The sequence below is a fragment of the Schistocerca gregaria genome, chromosome 8 (assembly GCF_023897955.1).
Source record: "Schistocerca gregaria isolate iqSchGreg1 chromosome 8, iqSchGreg1.2, whole genome shotgun sequence".
NCBI lineage: Eukaryota > Metazoa > Arthropoda > Insecta > Orthoptera > Acrididae > Schistocerca > Schistocerca gregaria.
Window position 1 is genome coordinate 225,236,715 of NC_064927.1, and position 21,926 is coordinate 225,258,640.

General features: G+C 42.2%; 1 protein-coding gene across 1 annotated transcript in view; it reads left to right on the plus strand.

The window, feature by feature from the left end:
* LOC126284247 (protein downstream neighbor of son homolog) overlaps window positions 1–21,926 on the plus strand; it is an 84,524-nt gene that overhangs the window by 11,629 nt on the left and 50,969 nt on the right. The window contains exons 2-3 of the mRNA XM_049983044.1: window positions 3,083–3,296; window positions 12,209–12,395. Of these exons, the coding sequence (XP_049839001.1) occupies window positions 3,088–3,296; window positions 12,209–12,395 (396 nt within the window). The 5' untranslated portion in view covers window positions 3,083–3,087. The remainder of the gene's footprint in view (window positions 1–3,082; window positions 3,297–12,208; window positions 12,396–21,926) is intronic.

The following is a 21,926-nucleotide window of genomic DNA, read 5'->3' on the forward strand; positions in this document are numbered from 1 at the left end:
ATCAAAGCTTGAATTGACATCCCCTCCAATGACAATGTTATATTTCTCCCATTTTGGTATACCAAAGTACATTAAGAGGTCCTCAAATTTCTCAAGAAAGATGTGTGGGTCACCAGTAGGTGGCCCACCACTACCACTAGCTTAATACTCTCAATTACTAGTCATGATATTTCAAAATGTAGTTCAGCAAAAAGGGTGTTAAGATCGACCGTGCCACAGTTTGGTGCAAGAGGTGTTTTTGCGTATATTGCTACACCTCCATGTAAGTGATGTTCTGTACTGTAGCAACTAAATAATGTGTAATCATCCACTACTTTTTACTCAGGCTCATCCTTTTTACCCCAATGTTCACTTAAGTACACAATAGGGGCTATGTTTTCATTGGAAAATTCATTAAATATATCATTTTTATCTGCCATACCCTGAATGTTGAGGAAGCCTATTTTAAACTCTACCTTTGGCATTGCTTTATTTGCATCTTTACTGAATCGATGCAGCATAATGTTACCATATAAAAGCTGACCAGATAGTGTCCCTGTACTACTGGAATATCCACCCTGGTCAATGTCTACAAGTTTTTTGTCATTTCAGTTGAGACATTATCTAAACAGAGCACTGGTCTTTCGTCCTTCGCAAGCTTGTCTGATATTACTTTGAGAACTGTATCACTTAAACGTTTACCTAGTTTGTGAAGTGCTTGCCAAGCATGTTATACCAATCTCTGCTATAAATACTGGTGTTAATTATGATAACATTTTTAAAGTGTGTATCAATTGCTTTGTACTGCTTGTTGGTTTGTTCCACTTCCGTATTCACACATGACCACTGAGGCAAATCGTGTCAATGAGGCACATTAACGATAATCACATTAGTGTGGGTTTACACTTAGAGGGTCTTCTTCAGTGTCGATGTTGCTTAGATGAGCATGCTGATACAGTTTCTGTATCATCTGTGTTTTGAATTGAATCATATTTGGTATTAATTGGTAATTTTACAGTTACTCAATCTACTGTCTGGCCTGTTATTGCGAGCCATTGTAGTCCTAACCTCACTTTCTGGCAGCCCTTCCACATGTTTAGACATATTAACACACAACTGCTGATCACTGTCTTCCAAGTACAGCTTGAGTCTTCTGTTTTCATCATTCAGAATTTTTAAATCCTCTTGTAGCTCAGCAATAATTAACAATAAAGAATTATTATCATCATCAGATACCGTGTGAGGTTTTAAAATGTTACCTGTTAGACTAAAGTGGCCATTAGCACACCTTGGACAGATCCGTTCAGCACTTTCTTCAGTGAGGACATTTTTGGTAATGTTTGCACACACAAAATGATTCCAACAATCGCACGAATCACACAAAATACCATTTCTCATGTTTCTATTACATTTTACACATTTAATATCGTGGAGGAACCTGTTGTTTTTGGGATCTGAATCACTACCTACAACATCAACCGGCACCATTTTTCCAATTATGTGAATGTAATAGGGTGATATCACAAATGGCCTGTTTATATTCTTCAACCTGTATATAACAAAACACTGTACAGCATTAAAATTCTCTAAAAAAAGTAAGCCCTTAGTGCAACACAAAAATATATAATTTGTACTCCATTGGTCATATAATAACCTATCAATAGTGGTACAGCTGTTGTCCATGTAGTTGTTAATACATTTATTCCGTTAGTTATGCAGTATATGTAAAACGGGTTAGCAGTGTGGAAGAAATGGTGAACAACTGAAAAAGATCATAAGCAACTTGCTACTTTTGTTGTAACCATCTAAAATTTTGAAGAAAACCACCAATAAACATGTAATTCTTAATAGGGGGAAAAAAATTTGACACTTCTCTTATTTTGCTATTGCAGTAACCGATTCAGAGAGACCCTTCAAAGTCAGAAACTGATGTTCTTTAAAACTTTTATTGAAGAAGCAGCAATGAAATGTTATATTAACATTAACACGTAATGGAGTTGCAATATTTACATTTTGAAAAGCAATGTCTGACGAAATAGTTATATTGAGTCACAAAAGAACAATAGTACACCACAAAAAACAAGGAGAAACATGGTGAACAGTGTAAAGAAGGGCAGAACGCAAACTTGTGTTTATATGCCAGTAATAAAGTGGTAGTGTGACATCCAGATCAGATGTGAGGAAACGCAGATCAGCAAATCATCCCACTGATGACGCCTTAGAGCAAAAAAAAAAGGCGAAACATGTATGGGATAAATAAATTAAGTGGCAGCCGGAAAGGAAGTTTTATTTACAAAACAAGTAGAAATGCTATATTTATTTGACTGGTGTCTTGATGGCTGTGCCCTTCACTGCAATTTTAAGAATACTCTCACACAATGCTAAATGCAAATACCAAATTAATGTAGAATGACTAGTCAGACATTCTCTCTCTCTCTCTCTCTCTCTCTCTCTCTCTCTCTCTCTCTCTCTCTCTCTCTCATGCACGTGCGTGCGTGTGTTAGATCACTATTGTCTCCAGGTATTAAGGCCTGATACTGTGCATGTGCACATCTGACGAAAGATGTAGTTCAACAGCTCATCCAGAAATCTACTTTTAAATGTGCCTGTTGCCTGTCCACTGCTCTGTGCCTCTTCCGTGTTCTGATTTGCAATCTTTCTTAATTCATATTGTTATTCCACCCTAGATTTTCCATTGCTTGATTTTAATTTAAGAAAGCTATCTGTTGTAGATGTATGTGCTGGGTTGGTGTGATCTGGGGGAAAGTTCCCAGTTGTATCAATAGGTTACTGAGCTGTCCATAAGGTGAGAGGGCAGTGATGTGCTGAGCAAAAAATTATTTGTAGGTTTGTTTGGGCTTCAGAGAAATTGTTAGGCCAAATGTAATCATAACCTGAGCTGCCTGAAGTGGAAAAAGTCTTAAAAATCTGATTGGCTGTTATGAAATGACCAGTATTTAGCATTATAATGGACATTTGTAAATGTTTCCCCCATTCACAGTTTGTACAAATTGCAGGACATTCTTTATTAAACATGTAAACAGACACAGTACTTTTTGTCGTAATTTTAATGAATTTTGTTTTCCTTTTTTCTTCTTCACAGGAACAATGAACACTTCTCAAGACCATTTCCCAACATCTCCATCATGGAAGCTGCCAGAGGATGTTATGCGGATGCATCGTTTAAAGATGAAGAAAAGAGCACTACAGGCAAGACTAAGAGGGAAAGATCTATCTCGTACTCTGTCACAGGACTCTGGTGTTTTAAGCAAAGATAATGCCTCTACTGGTACTGCAAAAAGGAAGAATCCTTTCAGGTGAACATATGAGAGTAAGAAAAAAATACTTATGCTAAGGATGTGTCTCTTCACTGTATGCTGTTCATTTATGATTTAACTGTGATTTTACCTCACCTTGGCTCTGTATTATGAATGGTGACTTAATGTCCACACATTTTTTTTGCTTAACCACATCCAGAGGAGTGAATGGAGGAAGCTACACGCCACATGATCAAGTTGCATGTTATAGAATTGGATAATTCCAATTTCTCATTTAATATGACCAAGAAAATTACTGCTGCCTCTGAATTACGGAGTCCCAGGCTCAATTCCCGGCCAGGTCGGAGTTTTTCTCTGGCTGGGAATTGGGTGTTTGTGTTGTCCTCATCATTTCATCATCATTTATGAAAGTGGTGAGACTGGACTGTATAAATATTGGGAATTTGTGCAAGCTCTGATAACCACGCAGTTGGGCGTCTCACAAAACAAATATCATCACCATTATCATCAAGAAAATTATGATGTGTGTTGTATAGATTGTATCAGGTACCTGCTGAGCAAAAATTGACTAATAGAGAAAATGGAAAGTTTAAATATTTAGTTTTGTTTAAAGTGATACTATTTCATGGAGTAATAAGGTGTATTTATCCTGTTCAACAAGGTGCTGCGTCCTTTCATTTTACACAAAATACTTGGAAACACAGCACAACAAAAAATATTTTGCGCAGTGCCAATGATATGTCACCATTGTCACAACAAAAAATGTTATTTTGCACGGTGCCAGTGACATTTGCCACCATTGTGTCAATCACACTCACGGATATACATATAACAACTAATATATACCAGATTTGCTTGCCGTCTTTCAGAAGTGTGTTGGTGTGGTCATTGACTATAGCAACAATACAAAGATTTCTATGTATCACCAGTCTTTCGTGTTGCAATGTTGATTTTGGTAACATTAGATATGTTTCAGCTATTGTTGTTTGAAAGACACTCACTGCGAATCATCTGTGGTGTTACACAACTTTGATTTTATGCGCATTAATTACAGATTGAAAATAATCAACCACTTGATTTTAAACTTGTACGTGACTTCTCTGCAATTCAGTATCTGGCAGAAGATGCATCGGAACTACCTTCAGAGCATTTCTCTGACAGTGCATGGAGAAAAATGAACACTAATCTTTCTGTATGAGCTCTGATTTTTCATATTTTATTTTGATCATCATTTCTCCTTACATAGGTTGGCAAAATAAAATGTTTGTGCATTCAGAGGGGAAAGTTGGTCATTGAAGTTTCATGAAAAGCTCTAGCCGCAATGAGAAATAGTTTTGTTTTAATGAATTTCACCTCAGTTGACTCATGTCCCTGACATTCTCTTCCATATTTTGTGCTAATTCAAAATGAGCTGCATTTCTTTAGACTTTTTCAGTGTCTTCGAGCAACCCTCCCCCCTGCGGGTTCGGGGGTAAGAATAGGCCCGCGGTATTCCTGCCTGTCATAAGAGGCGACTAAAAGGAGTCTCAGCCATTTCGGCCTTTAATATGGTGGTCCCCTGAGGGGTTTGACCACTCTATTTCCAAATTTTTCCGTTAGTGCGTACCATTTGGGGAAGGATGCCTTACGTGGTGCATTCTCTATGCATCTTGCCCTAAGATCTGGCATATTTGTTTTTTCATGGAGTTGGACTTAAACTGAGCTTCCGGCCACATAGGTTGCAGTGTGTTCCGGGTAGCCTACATTCCCTCTATTGTACACTTCCATCTTTGCTCCCTTTATTAATGGACGTTTGACACCCGACAACCAGCACGGTAGCCAGTCCGTTGTGACCAGACCGTTGTGGTGGAATTGTCATGTACACTCTTGGTGGTAGCCCCCTGACTACCCTGACTACACAGGGATCGCACTGCTGATGCCTGAGCTGCTACCTCCCCACGTATGCCAAGGAGTAGATGCCTATCCCTTTGGGGCATCGGGACTCCCGGCAAAGCCCATCCTGCCAGGTGGTATTTGCTGTGGCTGGGTGGCACCCGTGGGGAGAGCCCCTGGTCGGAGTGGGTGGCATCAGGGTGGATGACCCGCAATGAAGAGTGGTACATCATCTCTCGCTGGTGGGCCTCCATCAGCAGTCTCTAAGCGATCGAGGTCTAACGTCAATGGAAAGAAATTTGATCAGAGATCATTTCCCTCCCTGGCCACTCCATGGGAGGAACGTTTGTCCAAAGAAGGCAGTGAAGATTATTCACCCTGGTACCTCGTGTATACGCGAGTTGATGGGGAATCATTTATGTCGAGCAAGCCCCAGTTTTTCGTGGAGCATTTAGAGGACAAGTTCTGGCAGGTGGAGGGCTTGTCCAAAATGCGCTCTGGGTCAGTTCTCATCAAAACAGCATCCTCTGCCCAGTCACGGAGGTTGCTCACTTGCGACAAGTTGGGAGATGTTTTACCCGAAAAGGTCAATTGATGGTTTACCGCTGTGATGTGAAGCCATATATCCCTCCTCCGATGCGGTGTTTTAAATGCTGGAAGTTCGGGCACATGTCATCTCGCTGTACTTCCGGCATCGCATGTCAAGATTGTGGACGTCCTTAGCATCTCAATCCTCCATGTGCTCCGCCTCCCATCTGTGTTAACTGCGGAGAACACCATTCCCCGTGCTCGCCGGACTGTAGGATATTCCAGGAAGAACGGAAGATAATGGAATATAAGACCCTGGACCACCTGACCTACACCGAGGCTAAACGGAAATACGAGAGGCTCCGTCCTGTGGCAATGTCATCGACCTACGCCGCTGCTGCAACAACGGTTCTCCCATCGTCACGTATCGTTGGCTCTAAGATTGGTCAGAATACACCGGCCCCCTTGGTTGTGGGGGCACTTCACTCCCTGTTGCACCTGCTAAATCTTCTTCAGGAGCAACCCCCCCCCCCCCCCCCCCCCCAACCCCCAAACATCGGGGACATCAATTCCCCCTTCCCAGCCGGAGACGGTTATGACTTCATCGGCTACTCTCGCCAGGAAGAGGTCCCTTGGGGACCTACCTTCGCAAGTTCCGACCAGTGGAAAAGCGGACACCCGCAAGTGGCTGAAACAACCACCAGTCCCTGGTCATAGGGCCTCATGGTCGTCGTCCGTTCCTGAGACTGACCCAGTGAAGTACTCCAAGCCTGAACCACCAAAGGCACAGCGAGAGAAACAGATGAAGAAGAAAGTCCCCAAGGCTAACGACATTGCAGTGGCACCCATCCCACCACTTCCTACAACCTCTATGTCTGAGGACGAGGTGGAGACTCTGGCATTCGCTGAGGACCTCAATCTCGCCGGCCCCTCAGACGGCATGGAAAGCACTAGCACAGGTGCTCAATCGGAGGCAGCAGGTGACCCAGCGGCGTAATCTGCCTTCCCAGTCCCGTCACGCCTTTCTCAGACATGGACAATACCATCCTCCAGTGGAACTGCAGCAGTTTCTTCCTCCATCTAGCTGAGCTCTGCCAACTTATCAGCCTTCACCCTTTCTTCTGCATTGCTCTTCAGGAAACTTGGTTTCCAGCACCACGAACCCCCGCTCTCCGTGGCTATCGGGGTTATTATAAGAACCGGGCAGCTTATGAAAGGTAGTCTGGTGGCGTCTGCATATATGCTCAACTCTCTTCACAGCGAGTCTGTCCCTTTACATACAGCTTTAGAGGCTGTTGCTGTTCGGCTGTGGACGCCACAGGCTGTTACTGTCTGCAGTCTTTACCTTCCACTGGATGGTGATGTCGTGCAGCATGTCCTGGCTGCACTGATAGCCCAATTGCTGCCACCTTTGTTGATACTGGGCGACTTTAACGCCCATAACCCTCTGTGGGGTGGGTCAGTGGCAACAGGTAAAGGGGCCACCATTGGGCATTTATTGGCACAGCTTGATCTCTCGATTTTAAATGATGGTGCCTCCACACACTTCAGTGTGGCACATGGCACATACTCCGCCATTGACATTTCGATCTGTAGCCCTCGCCTCTTACCATCTGTCCAATGGAGTGTGCATGGCAACCTGTGTGGTAGTGACCATTTTCCAATCTTTCTGTTCTGCCACGGCGTCACTCTCCTGGGCGCCCCAGCAGATGGGCTATGAATAAGGATGACTGGGACTTGTTCTCCTCCATTGCCGCTATTGAGCCTCTCTCTAATGGCGACATTGATGCGGTGGTTCACTCAGTCACCACCAGCATCGTTACTGCCACAGAATCTGCCATTCCCAGTTCTTCTGGGCACCCTCGGCGGCGGACTGTGCCTCGGTGGTCGCCTGAGACCTCTGAGGTGATTAAAGATCACAGGCAGGCGCTACAGCGTCACAAGTGACATCCCTGCATTGAACACCTCATCACCTTCAAACGGCTGCATGCACGGGCCCGCCGCCTTATCCGCCAAAGCAAGCAGGAGTGCTGGGAGCGGTATGTGTCCACCATTGGCCTCCATGTCTCTCCATCGCAGTTCTGGGCCAAGATCCGACGCCTCTATGGCTATCAGACCCCTGTCAGCGTCCCTGTGCTCTCACTGAATGGAGCAGTTTGTACAGACTCCGACGAAATTGCCAACAGATTGGCAGAGCATTTTGTTCTTAGTTCCGCTTCTTCCAATTACCCACTGGCCTTCTGCTCCATTAAAGAGTGGATGGAACGTCGGAGCCTTTCTTTTCGCACTCACCATTCTGAATCCTACAATGCTCCATTTAGTGAGTGGGAATTTCACGGTGCCCTTGCTGCTTGCCCTGATATCGCTCCTAGGCCAGATCGCATTCACTGTCAATGCTGAAACACCTTTCAGTGGACTGCAAGCGACACCTCCTTGACCTTTACACCCGTCTCTGGGTCAAGGGTGAGTTTCCGTCGCAATGGTGGGAAAGCATTGTCATCCCCGTTTTGAAACTGGGCAAGAGCCCTATGGAGGTGGACAGCTACCGTCCCATTAGCCTCACCAACGTTCTTTGCAAGCTTCTCGAACGAATGGTGAGCCGGCGCTTGAATTGGGTACTGGAGTCTCGGGGCCTTCTGGCTCTGTCTCAGGGTGGGTTCTGTAAAGACCGCCCTGCCACTGACAATCTGGTGAGTCTGGAGTCGGCCATCCGTACTGCCTTTGCCAGCCGTCAGCACCTGGTCGCTGTTTTTTTCGACATGCGGAAGGCGTACGATACGACATGGCGGCATCACATACTTTCTTCGCTTCATGGATGGGGTCTTCGGGGCCCTCTGCCGATCTTTATCTGAAATTTTCTGTCGTATCCTACCTTCCACGTGCAAGTCGCGGCCTCTCATAGTTCCTCTCGAGTCCAGGAGAACGGGGTACCACAGGGATCTGTTCTCAGTGTCTGCCTGTTTTTAATCGCAATAAACGGGCTCGCTGCACCGGTGGGAAATTCTGTCTCCGCTTCCCTGTATGCTGACGACTTCTGCCTTTACTACAGCTCTACTGGCATTGCAGCTGTTGAACGTCAGTTACAGGGCGCTATCCGCAAGGCACAGTCCGCATGGTTTTCAGTTTTCAGCTGCCAAGACCTGCGTAATGCATTTCTGCCAGCGCCGAACAGTCCATCCTGAGCCGCAGCTTTATCTTGCTGACGAACACCTTGCTGTGGTGGAGACCCACAGGTTTTCGGGTGTAGTTTTTGATGCCCGGCTGATTTGGCTGCCTCATATTCGGCAGCTTAAACAGGCATGTTGGCAGCATCTAAATGCTCTGAGATGCTTGAGCCACACCCGCTGGGGTGCCGACCGATCTACCCTGTTACGACTCTACCAGGCGTTAATCCAGTCCTGTCTAGATGATGGGAGCCTGGCTTATGGTTCAGCATCCCCATCTGCGTTGCGGGTGCTGGACCCAATCCTCCACAGCGGGATACGCCTTGCCACTGGTGCTTTCTGTACCAGCCCTGTGGACAGCATACTAGCGGAGGCAGGTGTCCCTCCACTGCGGTTACGGAGCCAGCGTTTGCTGGCCGCTTATGCTGCCCATGTTTTCAGCTTGCCCTGGCATCCTAACTATAGGCTACTATTCCCAGAGTCACACGTCCATCTTGCAGAACATCAACCCAGGGCTGGCAGTACGATCGTGGTCCGCATCCGAGAGCTTCTCTCCGGGCTTGGGGCTTTACCTCTTCCGCCTCCCTTCAGGGCACCTCTGCGTACACCCCCATGGTGTGTGCCTCGCCCTCGCCTTCAGCTGGAATTGGCACAGGGCCCGAAGGACTCAGTCCCTCCGGAGGCCTTACGCCGCCGCTTTCTTTCCCTCCTTGCAATGTATGAGGGCCCTGGCATTGCGTACACTGACGGCTCGATGGTTGCTGGTCATGTCGGTTATGCGCTTACTCTAGGGGACCATTCCGAACAACGTTCATTGCTGGCTGGCTGCAGCACTTACAGTGCTGAGCTGGTCGCCATCTTTCGTACCCTAGGGTATATCCGCTCCTGCTCAGATGAGTCCTTCGTGATCTGTAGCGATTTCCTGAGTGGTTCACGAGCTCTCGACCAGTGTTTCCTTCGTTCTCGTCTGGTGATGGCTATCCAGGAGTGGTCTTTGTTTGGGCACCGGGCCATGTTGGGATACCCGGCAATGAAATTGTTGACCGCCTGTCGAATGAGGCCACCAGTAAACCACCTCTGGACATTGGCCTCTCAGAGACTGATGTGCGAGCAGTCCTCCATCGACAAATTTTCTCGCTTTGGGACGCTGAGTGGCGCGATCTACCCACGCCCAATAAACTCTTGTGTTATAAAGGAGACAATGCCTGTGTGGCATTCCTCCATGCTAGCTCCTCGCAGCAACTCCGTTGTCCTTTGTCGACTCCGTATTGGCCACATCCGGGTGACACACGGTCTTTTATTGCACCGTGAGGACCCGCCCCTCTGTCGCTGCGGGGCGGTTTTGACGGTGGTGCTCATTTTATTGTCTTGTCCGCTTTTAGCTCTGCTCAAGCAGACCTTTGCGCTGCCTGATACGCTCCCTGCCCTTTTATCTGATTACCCTGCTATGGCTGGCTTAGTTTTATGTTTTATTCGGGCAGGGGGTTTTTATCATCTAATCTGAGTGTTTGTTATGTCCTTTTGTGGTGATTCTGGCCTTTGGCCTATGATTTTAGTCTGAATTTTTAATGTGTTTCTCGGTGGTTGGCTTTTCCTTTTTTGTTTCTATGGTCGGCCAGCCACCGTCACACTCTGTGCGATTTTAGTTCGTCTTGTCTGGTCTTTATCTAAGTTTCTCTTGTTCTGTGTCGTCTGTGCTCTATTCTGTTAATCGTTTTTATTCTCTGTGGGTGTTTTTAGTATTTGGAAACAGGGACCAATGACTGTAGCTGTCTGGTCCCTTTAATCCCACAAACCATTCAATGCATCAACCCTATCTGGTAAGGATCCCAACCACACAGCAGTACTTTTGCAGAGGATAGCGTGTTGCATCTTTAAAGTGTTCAAACAATGAAAGCAGTCTTTGATTTGCTATCTTTGGTTTGCCTTTTATGTAGATTGAATAAATTCTTGCAGTGTTAATATTACATGCACTGGTGAACTTTTCTGTGTACACTGTGAGATTAAAAGCTTTGCTGATTTTTAACTACACCTTGATCAAAATAATAGTGATTAATGGCAAGTTGTATACAAGGCAGCTGCTTAGCAACAGCCAGTCAGAAAATATGTGATCTTGTCTTCTGTTCATTGGTGCCATATTGCTCTGCCCAGCCACCTTGGGTGCCTGTTAAGTCAGTTGTGAACATTGTTCACTGCCAATAACCTAACTGTTGTGGTTTGTTGTCATTAGATTTTTCGTATCTGTGTGTGTGGTGTGTTAATTTTATATGACAGGAAGTCTGAAGCTGACAGCGAAAGAGTGGAAGGGGGGGAGGAGAAAGAATTACTTGTGAAATGGTTAGTTCAGTAAGCTGCTGTTCATGTTTTGTCTGATAGTACATATGAATTTGTGTGTTCAGTGCAGGAATTGTTTGAAAGAGAGGGAAACAAAACGAAACAGTTGTACTGTCTATAGAAAGGGCAGTGGAAACGACTGCAGATGCCGTGAAGATACACTTAACATTAATGTTGGTTTACAGAGAAAAATATTTTGAGTAACAGGAAGAGGCAGGCTCGCCTTAATTTTGGGCACTGGAAATGAGGAGGAAGGCAGAACAAGGAATAATGAAATTTACCACATTTCAGCGAGATACAGTTTGTCATAATGATTATGTATGTAAGTATAATGTTAATTAATGCCTATCATTCTGTCAAAAAAGACTGGACAGATGGCAGAGTATGTGGAAGTTTTCCTGGTCCTGTGTGAAGAGCCATAGGATTTATTGTCCTGTACACTGTGGCTTCCTCCTTTTTGCATCAAATTCTGTTCTCATTTATAAGTCAGAGGAAACAAGTGACTATCATGAAGAAATAAATTGAGAACTATTTTTTAAGTCCATTGCTCTTCTGAGGTTAGCTCCTAACACAGTCTGTGCTTAGTTTAGTTTATAGGAAGTGCATATAATGTAAGTATGAGTAGAAACAGAGATATCATTATCTCCCCTAGTCTTTTCAACAGGTGGGCTCCTCTCTTCATGGAGTCTGAGTGACCAGCTCTTAATTTTAAACCTTCCCGGACCCATTTCCAAAGCTAGAAATAGTTCTGTCAACTTAAAAATGTGTATATTGGTTGTTCTGCAATTCACCTACTGAACGTATCTATTATCCACCAGTTTGGTGTATATTTATAATTTTATGATTGTAGCTTAACTCCATCCTAGCCAGTTTGTTTGGCCTCGGTACTCAAATCATCACAATAGTTTATTATCTGTTTACGTTGTGCAAATGAGGGTGTGAAGTAATATGCTTTTACTTACATATTATTAGTAATTAATACTTAAAAATGTGTGTTGTATCTTCTTTGCTTAGGCGTTATGATTAAAAATTTGAAAAATAACTGTCTAACAGGTGTGGGGATGTACCTACAAAGAGATCTCGAGATAATGCAACAGCTGTGTTTCCTGCTGATTTTGAGACTTCGTGTGATAACTCTCTCTTTCAACTGTTAACGGCACCACAGTCGTCGTCTTCCATGTCATTTACTGAAACTTCGTTCTCCAGCATACTCAGCAGACTTCAAACAACTGTCATAAAGGTAACAGCAGCAGTAATTCTGATATGTCATTATTTTCTTACAAAAGTTGTGTATAAGAAATAGCTATCAAGACTATTCTTGTAGTCATGAAGCAGTAGTTCTTTGAAAAGTGCATATGAAAATGTTATAAGTTACATCTGTGCAGAAATATTTTATTTGATCTGGTTATTGCTCATATTATGATGTCCAGCTGACTTGAAAGTATCTGATGAAAAATGAAGAAAGAGGTAAGGACTGAAGTTGACAATGTGTTTAACATAATGGAAAAAGCATTACAGAGTGAGAAGTATATCTGGTTAAAACTCCAGACTCTTATTTAGGTTGATACTGATTTAGTGAAACAGCAGAAAATCTAAATGGATTGTTTAAACTTGCTGAACTCAGGGTTCCTAAGGACCATCAAATGCTACCAGTCCTGTGTTACCGTAAACTTGGGACATGGTTTTGTGAACACTATTGGGATCTGCTGGTAAAATTTTTGGATTACTTAGAGATTGGGAATTTTGTTTTAACTGCCTAAATTGTAAGAATGTAGAAATCTCTTTTAACATTAGTTAACCTCAGGATGTGCTGTGTGACGATTGGGCAACATCTTTAGGGCACTTGGTGCCCTCCAGTTGTAATTAGACTTATCTGTATCTGTAAACCTCCATCTAATAGACATACTTTTTCTGAGCACTGTATGAAACCTCAGCGAAGATCCCTTATAAAAACACTCCTGCCATTTTGTGTGATCAGTTGGCTAGCAGAACACCTTCCCTACAAAGAAATGTTTTAACTATTCAGCATAAAAAATTTCTCATACATGTGCCATAATTTTATAGGAGCATTTAATCCTTCGTACAGAGCATTTTCGTGATGATTTGTTTTGAGATGGTTTGCACTTTACGTGCTCAAAGTTTTTAAGGCCTTGTAGAAACCTTAAAGTCAAAGAAACACTTGAATTTTAGTCGTGTTGTTTCATGTAGGGACTTAATGCAGATTAATTTTTGAATGAAGCATGGATCATTGCTCGGAGGGAGGCACAAGGTGTATAAGATAGCAAGTGCACAGGATAGGAATGTAACAAAAGGGCACGGGAACTGGTGAGATCCTACAGCACATGATGACAATGACGTGGGCGAGGTTGGCAGGTGGAGGAATGGGAGACCTTGTGAAAGAGGGTGTGGATGCAGGGCTTACCAGAGGATGAGACCTGGACGATTATGGGAACATAGGATGTGATGGTCCATCTGTTTAGTTCAGAAAAGCCGATGCTGGGGAGAGATCTACATCTACATTGATACTCTTCAAATCACACCCTGGCAGAGGGTTTTTTGAACCGCCTTCACAATAATTCTCTATTATTCCAATCACGAACAGCACACCTACATGCTTGTGTTAGCTTTGATTTCCCTTATTTTATTATGATGATCATGCCTCCCTTTGTAGATCAGTGTCAACAAAATATTTTTGCATTTGTAGAAGAAAGTTGATGATTGAATTTTATGAGAAGATTCCACTGCACCGAAAAACGCCTTTGTTTTAATGAAGTCCACCCCTAATACTGTATCATGTCAGAAACACTCTCTCTCCTATTTCGTGATAATACAAAACATGCTACTTGTCTTTGAACTTTCTTGATGTAATTCGTTAATCTTGTCCGGTAAGGATCCCAGACTGCACAGCAGTACTACAAAAGAAGATGGACAAGCACAGTGTTGGCAGTCTCTCTTGTATATCTGTTACATTTTCTATGTACTCTGCCAATAAAATGCAGTCTTTGTTTCGCCTTCCCCACAATGTTTTCTACGTGTTCTTCCAATTTAAGTTGTTTGTAATTGTAATTCCTAGGTATTTAGTTGAATTTACAGCCTTTATATTTGACTGATTTATTGTGGATTCCTTTTAGCGCTCATGTGGATTGCCTCACACATTTCATTTTTTTTTAGGGTCAACTGTCAATTATCGCACCATACAGGTATCATTTCTAAATTGTTTTGCAATTTGTTTTTATTTTCTGATGACTTTACTAGACAATACACATCACCATCATCTGCAAACAATCTAAGATGGCTGCTCAGATTGTCTCCTAAATCATTCATGTAGATAAAGAACAGTAGAGGGCATATAACACTATTTTGGGGAATGCCGGAAATCACTTCTGTTTTACTCAATGACTTTCCATCAGCTACTATGAACTGTGACCTCTCTCACAGGAAATCACGAATCTAATCATATAACTGAGATGATATCCCATAAGCACCCAATTTCACTACAAGCCACTTGTGTGGTACACTGTCAGAGGCCTTCTCGAAATCTAGAAGTATAGAATCAGTGTTAAATCCCGTGCCAATAGCACACAGCTCTTTGAGTAAAGAGCTAGTTGTGTTTCACAGGAATGATGTTTTCTAAATCCGTGTTGACTGTGTGTCAGTATACCATTTGCTTCAAGGTAATTCATAATGTTCAAACAAAATATATGTTCCAAAATCTTGCTGGATTTCGATGTTAATTGTGTGGGCCTGTAATTTAATGGCTTACTCCTACTACCTTCCTTGAATATTGGTGTGACCTGTGCAACTTTCCAATCTTTGGCTACAAATCTTTCTTCAACCGAGCACTTGTATAAGATGGTTTAAGTATGGAGCTATTGCATCAGCATACTCCTGGAGGAACCTAATTAGCATACAGTCTGGACCAGAAGACTTGCTTTTATTAAGTGATTTAAGTCGCTTCACTACTCTGAGGACATATGTTTCTAAGTTATTCATGTTGGCACCTCTTTCGGATTTGAATTCTCAAATATTTACTTCATCTTATTTGATGAAGGAATTTCAGAAAGCTGTGTTAGTAACTCTGCTTTGGCAGCACTATCGTCGATAGTATTTCCATTGCTATCACGCAGAGGAAGGAATGGTAGATGTGTTTGTGTAGCAGCTATTGAAACCAATGTGGCGTCGAATGAAATAAGACTTGCACTTGGCAGCCGAACTTCCTCGAATAGGGGCCTCCTGGCCAACGATGCCATATGCTTATTTCATTTCGGATAGCACTGTGTGGTTATAATTAAAGTGCAGCTACTGTCAAAGGTCTAATGTAAGCTGTAATGATTGTATGGCAGCAAAACTTGGTATTCATGCTAATGCTTTAATGGGAAGCCAATTTACTTTGGAAAAACAATTAGTTTGAATTGTGGCTACCAGATGGAAGTTTGGTTCTTACACTTGTTTGAGTGACAGTATGGCATCCACACTGTCATTTGACAAGTCATAACATGAGAGAGCAGTAATGGCTGTCGAGAGGACAGAACGATGTACTGTTAGTCAAACTGTTTTATGTGAGTGGCAGCAATTACAGTACTGCATTGAGTGAATAGTGTCAGCTGAAAGGTCTGAGGAGATGGCTGATATCATTAAATGGTTTAAAGATGATGATGATGATGATGATGAAGTTTGAAAAGACAGCTGAAGTTGGTGTGGTACCTAGCAGAGAAAGGTGTCCTGTTGTGGTGAAATTTATGGACAATGTTGCTGTAATTGGCAATTCAGCACATGCCCCAGCTAGTAGTGCTAGTGCTCGTACAGTGTCATGAGAATTGTCCATCCCTTTGTCAGCAGTACGGAAAGTTTTTTGGTCTATTTTACAATGGTACCCACACAATATGCGGACAGTGCAGCAACTGAAACCTCATGATTCGCAGTGACATTTGCTATATTTGCTCTGCGGTTTCTGGCACAGATCGAAGTAGATGGCATGTGGTTAGACACTAGTCTATGGAGTGTTGATGCACATTTTACTCTACAGGGTGCAGTGAACACACCCATGTGTTGTGCATGAAGTGCCATTGCATGTGCCGTTATGACTATGTGGTGAGGATTCACAAGCACCTTTAGTCAAGGTCTGTTCTTCTTTGAAGAGAATGTACCCAGATGGCTTCTTAAGTGTACCGTGCCTATTGCATATTATCGAGTTCTCCTTGTGCAGCATGATTCCTACTGTGGAAGAGAGCAAATGTGCTAAATTTAGCGTTTTTATGCAAGACGGAGCATCACCTCATTTCAGTTACCCAGTGAAAGATCTACTTAATGCAACCTTCCACGGACATGTTATCACCAGAGGTTTTCCAGATGCATGGCTTGCATGATCACCTGATCTGAACCAAGTGACTTTTGGTTCTGGGGATGTCTGAAAGGACACATTTACCATGGACATGTTCAGTCTCTACCTGATCAGAAGGCTAGTATACTGGAACACGTTGCTCAGATTCAGCCAGAATTTCTGTGAGCAACTATTGATCAAATTGTTTTGTGTGTAGTATCTTGTTGATGTCTCTGGTGCCCGCATTGAATAAATTGTGTAAGATCTGGTTAAAGATAAAATCAACATTAAGCGTTTCTCACTTGGGTGATCTTTTCTGCCCACACAGAGTTCCTGATCCATTACACATGGAAACATTTCTACATGTTTCTTTTGCTTTCACAGTACCAGATCAGCACCTGGTGGCCAAAATTAGAACTAATGATTTTCTAACATAAATCAGTTCTGCATTATTGTATATACCAGGTTTTTCTGCAATACGAAAATTACAGCCTGTACTGGAACTTTGTAAGTAGCTACACTTCGATTATAACCACCCAATATTTCTGTCGATAACATCTGCATCATTCTTACCAAGAAATCCTCAGTCCATTCATAAATGATATCGCCTTTTCCTTTGTAATCGTTGATGTTGTGCAGAATCACATGCTTGTTGAAAGTCCAGGAATACTGTATCCAGCTAACTGCCTTGATCCATGGCTTTCAGGATGTCGTGCGTGAGAAAAAACAAATGGGGGTGTAATGTTTTAAAATCCATGCTGGATGGAATGCAGGAGGTCATTCTGTTCGAGTTAATTCATTATGTTTGAGCTCAGAATATGATGTAGGATTCTACAAAAAAAAGACATCATTGAGATAGGATGGTAGTTCTGTGGATCACTTCTGCTATCTCGTCGTATAGGGGCACGACCTGTGGTTTGTTCAATCACTGGGCACATATTTTGCTCAGCTGATCTGTAGTGTGTTATTGTTGACATAGGAGCTAACTCACGAGGAGACCCTATAGCAATTGGATTTTTGTACCATTCTGTATTTATGGTACATTAAGTTCAGAATTAGGATTTCAATCTACGAAGCAGTTCGATGAAATTCTCAAATTCTCAAGAAAATTGACTTTGAAGTTGTCTGAGTCCCTTTTGTTCCATTAATCAAAGCAGATTTTTCAGTGGGCCACGAGGCTCTGTGATAGTATGCTCGTCTACCATGTGGACAGACTGGGTTAGATTCCTGGAAGGATGACGATTACCAATCTTGCGTGTTGCCAATTTTTTTCTTCTTCTTTATATATCTTACCCTTCACAGAAATGCTCATAAGACATGCATCTTGATTAAAAATTTACACTGGCCAGGAATCGAACTCTGGTCACCCAAATCACAAGCAAGTATTGGGCCACATATCCATGTGGCCCTTTGAAATATCAATCTTGATTTAACTTGAAAAACTTCAAAGTTGGTTTTCTTGAGAATTATTGACAGTTGCGTCGAACTGCCTTGTCAGATTAATATTAGAACTCTAAACTTAAAGTACCATAAATATAAAAAATTAGAAAAATCCAGTTGCAATGTGGTCTCTTTGTCAGCTGCAAATTCAGTGTAGAATTTGACAGGGTTACTGTTGGTGCTTGGAGTCTTGTTCAATTTTAGTGTTGTCACTGACACAAATACTTTGACATCTTGGATATTCGGGAATCCAGCCGGATATTCACATCGTTCTTGCACGATATTTCAACAGTGTGCCTCGCTGTCTTCTTCAGATGCTACCTGAGACCAATCCCTGGCGTGTATGGCATTATGCCATAATAACAAACCACACATGAGACAATACAGTACTGGTACTCCAAGAAAATTTGCATCACAAAAAGTGCACTGAAAAACCTAGTATCAGGTTGGGGCCTACTTCATTGTAAATCTGAACATAGTGAATGTGTCCTTTAAGCTGAATTACGCATTTTAGTACAGTTTACGAAATTCCTATGGTCTTGTAGTATTGTCTGGTGCCTTATTTCTTTTATGACATCATGTAAGAACTCTTAGTGCTCTATGTGTACGAACATACTGGGTTCCTGCATCATCGTAATTGCCCATGTGCAGTAACGCCTGTTTTCTGGCGCTCTCTGGCACCTGCTGAAACAAACCAATGTCAAAGAGGTCGCAGGGAGGAAATTTCCTTTTGTGCAAGATGACTTATGTTGCGTGTGAGAGTCCAACTGAACACATTGCAGTCAGTAGTTCGTGGTGCAGTTTGGCAGTATCATTTGTGTGTGGAACTTAATGGTGACCATTTCAAACACCTACAGTGATATCGTTAAGTTGGACTTCAAGCTACACTTACACCAAAAATGAGACAACTCCATCAATTAGTTAGCATGTTATGGACTTTTAAACAGTGGATACATTTTTTTGGACCCCTCTATATTTTCACGTGGGAAAAAGGTGCGTTTTTAACCGGGAGATCTGGGAAAAATCCAGGAATTTTTTTTTTCTTGTCTGCGTATATATCCTGAACTGATGTTTGCTCGTGAGTTGTGTGCTCTTATGCTTTCAAGATTGGTCCCACTTGGTCCCTTTCTTGCACCTTCTGATTGGACCATGTTGTTGCATGCCAGGACATGAATGAAAACAAGGCATTGTTAGAGTGGAACATACCACATCATTCATCATCAGTGTTCTGCCAAAAGGCAGGTTTTCACATGGCAGTTCTCCAGGCTGTCCGGTTTTCTGCCATTCTCTTCAGGTCTGCACAATTTCCTCTTCCCTTTATGTCATCTATCATCTTGTATCTCCTCCTTCCTTTCCGTCTTCTCCCACAAACCAATCTTTTCAAAGCATCTGCTAGCAAGCACTCCCTTCTCAATGAATGTCCCAACCAGTTCTTTTTCCTTTCTCCTACAACCTTCAGCAGACATCTTCTCTCATCAACCCTTTCCAATACTCTTTCATTATTCACTCTTTCCATCCAGCTTATTCTCTCCATTCTCCTCCACATCCACATCTCAAATGCTTCAAATCTTTTTTCACCCTTTCGTCTCAGCGTCCATGTTTCTGCCCCATATAGTGCCATGCTCCAGACAAAACATTTGCCAAGCCTTTTACTTAGTCCTTTATCGAATTTGCCTCTTTCTGTCGAATTTCTCCTTGGCTATGGCAGTTAGAGTTTTCACCTCCTGGTGACATCTCAAGTCTTCAGTTATTGTGCTTCCAAGATATTTAAATTCACTTACTTGGCTAGTGGTAGATTGTCCTATTTTAATATTGAACAGTCTGTGTCTTGTACTGATGACCATCCTCTTTGTTTTTGCTGTGTTTCATTCAGATCTTTCAGCATGTTATTCACTGTCCGCTCACTTTCTGCCACTAATACCATGTCATCAGCAAATCTTATACATTCTATTATCTTTCCACCAATATATATTCCTCTTTTCCCATCTAAGCTTTTCGCAATAATCTCTTCAAGGTATACATTAAACAACAGTGGGGAAAGGCAACAACATTGTCTAACACCTCGTCCAGTGCTACTTCCTCCTGATATTTCATTTCCAATCCTTACCCTTACTTTCTGTGAAAGTATAGATTCTGAATCAGTCGTCTCTCTTTCCAATGTACTCCTTTCCTCGTCAAAATATCTATCAGCTTGTTCCACTGAACTCTGTCAAAAGCCTTTTCTAAATCTATAAAAACAGCAAAGATTTCTCTACCTTTTCCATATATCTTTCCCTATAGTTCTTAACAGGCCAAATGCATCTCTTGTTCCTTTTCCTCTTCTGAATCCAAACTGCTCCTCTGCAATCCCTCTATCCAGCTTGCCATATATCCTTCGATTCAACACTCACCGCAAGACTTTAGCTGCATGAGAAATTAGACTGATGGTTCGGTGCTCTTCACATTTTTTAGTGTTTCTGTTTTTCTCTATTGGTGTCATAAATGTTGCAGGGAAGTCCTCAGGCCATTCCCCTTTGTCATATATCTCGTTACAGGGGTAGACTATTTCTTTTCCTGCCTTGTTTCCCAGACTCTTCAACAGTTCTGCTGGCAAATCATCAATTCCACATGCCTTCCTATTCTTCATCTCCTTCAGTGCCTTTTCTACTTCTGCTTCCAAGATGGTAAATCCCTTTCCATCTTCTGGCACATATTGCTTCTCTTCAACTTTAATTTTGCTTTGCATTTCATACCCCTTATACAGACATTCGATATATTCTTGCCATCTGTTCACAACTTCGTGTTGTTCTTCTGCTATAGTACCATCCGCTCCTTCTCTTTCCATGCTTTTCCTCTTTCTTTTACGTTCAAAAACTGTCTCACTAGCCAGTCTATACATCATTTCATACTTTCCGTCTTTCTCCATTTTCTCTGTTTCGTCACATTTCTGTTACACCCATTTTTCTCTTGCTTCTTCAGTTTCTCTTCTTAATTAATTATTCAGTTTTCTGTACCTCTTTTTGCCTTCTTCAGTTTCTACAGTTTTCTACTTTTTCTGCTCTTCCGTCTTTTTCTACATGTTTTCTGTTATCCATTCTTGCCTGGTGCTTTGGGATACTCAAATTCCTAGTACTTCTTTGGCAGAGTCCATGAGCCCTTCTCTCATTTTTATCCATTTGTCATTAACACTTTCATCAACACTACTGCTTTGCCACTTTTCCATAAATCTGTTCTCCAAATCTGATGCCTTTCCTACCTCTTTGAATCTTTTAATGTTTAGCCTTTCCTTTGCTTTACCTCTCCAGACTTCACTTGTATTTCTCCCATTACTAAGTTGAATTTATATCCGCTCCTGGATAAACTTTAACATTTTTCAAACAGTTCCTAAACCTTTTTTGTATCAGGATGTAATCCAACTGATATCTTTCCCTATTCAAATTTGATATCCATGTGTAATGTCTCCTTTTGTGGTGTTCAAATAATGTGTTACACACTACAAATGAATTTTCCTTACAGAAACTAATTAATCGTTCACCTCTCTCATTTCTTATTCCTAATCCAAATTTTCCTACTGCATCTTCATCTCTTTCTTCACCCACCACTGCATTCCAGTCCCCCATGATAATGCAAGCATTTTTATTTTCTTTCTTGATGAGTTCTTGTATTTTCTCATAATATTCTTCCACTTCCTCATCTCTATGCTGGCTGGTTAGCATATATACTTGATATACCAAATCTTGTGAACTATCCTTCAGTCATATCATCATCAATCTTCCATCAATATATTGTACCTTCATTTTCTTATTTTTCAACTATTGCTCTATCAATATTCCTATCCCATTTTCACCACTCTTGATTTCCCCTGAGTAAAAGAGCTTATAATCTCCACTTTCTATCTCCCCATTCTCTCCCCATCTCATTTCACACAAACCGAGGGCATCTAATCTGTTCCTGTTTTGCATTTTCTAGCTTTCCTGCTTGAAGTAGTGCCCTCACATTCCGTGTTCCATTCCTTACCTTTCCTTCCTTCTC